The following is a 2,691-nucleotide window of genomic DNA, read 5'->3' as shown; positions in this document are numbered from 1 at the left end:
CTTAACGGCCCAAAGACTTAGATGCTTTCACTCAAATTATTTGTCCTCATGTATATGTTAGTGTTTTCTTCTTCCGAATTAACCCTCAAGCAGTAAAACTTCTTGAGAGGTGTTGGAGTACGATGGAGAATCTGCAATGGAAACAAGGCTATGAAAAAAAAATATTTAATTCAACTGAAGCCAAGAAAAAAGTGGTGGGGACTTGGAAGCAAGGGTCCACACTCCACAAGGATACACCACCGTTTCATTATCGCCGTTTTCTTTGATCACATTCGTTTTCAAACGGGTAGAGAATTAGAGACAGATATAGCCAACAAACAACATTGGTGGAACCGTGGAACATATATCAATACGAATCACAAGCTTTTTTTTAAGAGAAATATGGTCGAGACTTCTATGATTCTATCCTAACACTTTTAGTATACTAATAATTAAGAAAAATAATGTTGCATGCACTATTTTATGTATATTTTTTAAACAACAATATTATATATAGCCATCAAATATTTGCACACAATAAACATATAAATTGTACTTATATTTATTAGAATTTTATACACATAAATTAATACGGCGTGAAATTTTAGATTCAGTCAACTTTATTTGAAATTGATAGTTGAGAATCGTTAAATATTATTATGTTTGTAATCTTGCATAGGAAGTGGCTTGCAAAGCACGGATCCGTGAAGCGTAACGTGTGAGAGGTGCGTGTAGTGTATCTCTTCTCTTCTCTTGTCTATCTTGTCTTGTGTATTTAAGCACACCTTCTTCCCTTCATTATTTTACTTTCTTAATCTTTCATCACTTCATAATTAATTGCTCATCGCTATGGATGCGGCTTTGGATTTGCCTCCCGGTTTCAGGTTCCACCCTACAGATGAGGAGATCATCTCTTATTATCTCACTCACAAGGTTTTGAACACAAGTTTCACCGCAACTGCCATTGGAGAAGTTGATCTCAATAAGTGTGAGCCTTGGGACTTGCCTAGTAAGTCACCATTTCTTGCTTCTTCTTTATTTGTTTTCTGGCAGTGAAAACTCTCGTGCAGTTGACATATTTGATAAAATTGTAAATGTTTATTTAGAGAAAGCAAAGATGGGGGAGAAAGATTGGTACTTCTTCTGGCAAAGAGATAGAAAGTATCCAACTGGGATCAGAACGAATCGAGCCACGGAATCCGGCTATTGGAAGGCCACCGGAAAAGACAAAGAGATTTACAAAGGGAGAAACCTTGTTGGTATGAAGAAAACCCTTGTGTTCTATAGAGGTAGAGCCCCTAATGGACACAAAACCAATTGGGTTATGCATGAATTCAGATTGGAAGGCCTTTTTGCTACTTACAACCTCCCTATACCTGCTAAGGTACTCATCAATTTCTTTTGTAAAAATTCACCAACAATTGTGTTCGTGAAAAGCTATTAGTTAAGAATTGTTATATGATTTGATACGTTGACTAAATTATTATTTAATGATTTTTAACTATTAACTTTACAGAAAAATAACAACTATACGTGAATATTCACCTAATTATATATATGTAGTCTCAAAAGGTGGAAACTCAGGTTGCAGTCGACTTCACGTGAAGTTGATACCTGAGAGCCGTTAGATAATTTGACTGATTTGATTAAATTTTTATCCAACAGACTTTCATGTATCAACTTCACGTAAAATCGACTGCACCTGAGTTTTCACCTGATTTTTTAATATTGTATTTTTCAAGGATTGCTTTTCTCTTTTGCAGGAGGAATGGGTTGTGTCGAGGGTTTTCCATAAGAACACAACAGAAAAATTGAACCCAACTATTCCATCTGGCCTCTTTAGGATAATGAAGAACATGAACTCAATTGGAGATGATGATCTTGTAGATTTTTCTTCTCTCCCACCTCTCATGGATCCTTCTAATAATTATGATGATGAACACACCACCACCACCAACAACAACTATGTCAATAGTATGTTTGCATCATCATCAGATTATAATATTACTATTCAGCAAAACAAGAAAGATATGATGGGAATAAGGAATAATAATAATAATATTAGAGCATTGTTAATGTACGACGGTCCATCATCATCATCATCAGAAGTAGTTGCTCCTCCTCTCTCTGACTTGGAATTAGGCCTCTGGGATTTATAACTTCTTACCAAAACATTATTAAACATTATTTCTGATGATATTTATAAGATGAAGACTCACGTGCAATTGTCTTTATATAAAATTGATATTCGAAAATTGTTAGATAATAATTTAGTTAAATTTATTAAATTATCTAACGATTTTTTAATATTAATTTTATATTTATATAGAGATAACTGCATGTAAGTTTTTATCTATTTATAATTTAATTTAGGATTGACTGTGTGACCATATTTTCCTTCTTCCATAACAGCATGATATATATTATATAGTTCATGGATGGATATATCTATATATAGATTTGTAATATCCAAACTTGATTTGTCAGAAGAGTTTTAGGATTTTCTCATAGAAGACAGCTAATGTGGATCTTGTATGTATGTACATTATTCTTTTGATATGTAAGTGTGTTTTTGTTTTATTCTTTTCTTTTGTTTAATAATTATTTTTGCTCATCATATCATCGTTACTGTATGTATGATTCCAACTTTTGCGTGTTGTAAATCTTCTTGTATATGGAGCACTTATTGTCATTTATTTAGGGTGTAACGCT

The 2,691-nt window shown here is 33.2% G+C and overlaps 1 protein-coding gene across 3 annotated transcripts in view; it reads left to right on the top strand.

Moving 5' to 3' along the window:
• LOC107623055 (NAC domain-containing protein 100) overlaps nt 764–2,691 on the top strand; it is a 6,579-nt gene continuing 4,651 nt past the window's right edge. The window contains exons 1-3 of one of the 3 annotated variants that reach the window (XM_021112948.1): nt 764–988; nt 1,086–1,363; nt 1,722–2,159. In XM_021112948.1, coding sequence (XP_020968607.1) covers nt 829–988; nt 1,086–1,363; nt 1,722–2,138 — 855 coding nt within the window. In that variant the 5' untranslated portion in view covers nt 764–828 and the 3' untranslated portion in view covers nt 2,139–2,159. Of the gene's footprint in view, nt 989–1,085; nt 1,364–1,721; nt 2,563–2,691 lie in introns of those variants that run through there. The other 2 variants (XM_016325187.2, XM_016325188.2) reach the window with 2 other exon arrangements.

This window comes from Arachis ipaensis, chromosome B10 (assembly GCF_000816755.2).
Source record: "Arachis ipaensis cultivar K30076 chromosome B10, Araip1.1, whole genome shotgun sequence".
Lineage (NCBI taxonomy): Eukaryota > Viridiplantae > Streptophyta > Magnoliopsida > Fabales > Fabaceae > Arachis > Arachis ipaensis.
Note: the sequence above shows the minus strand (reverse complement) of the source record. Positions and strands in the feature narration are given on the sequence as shown.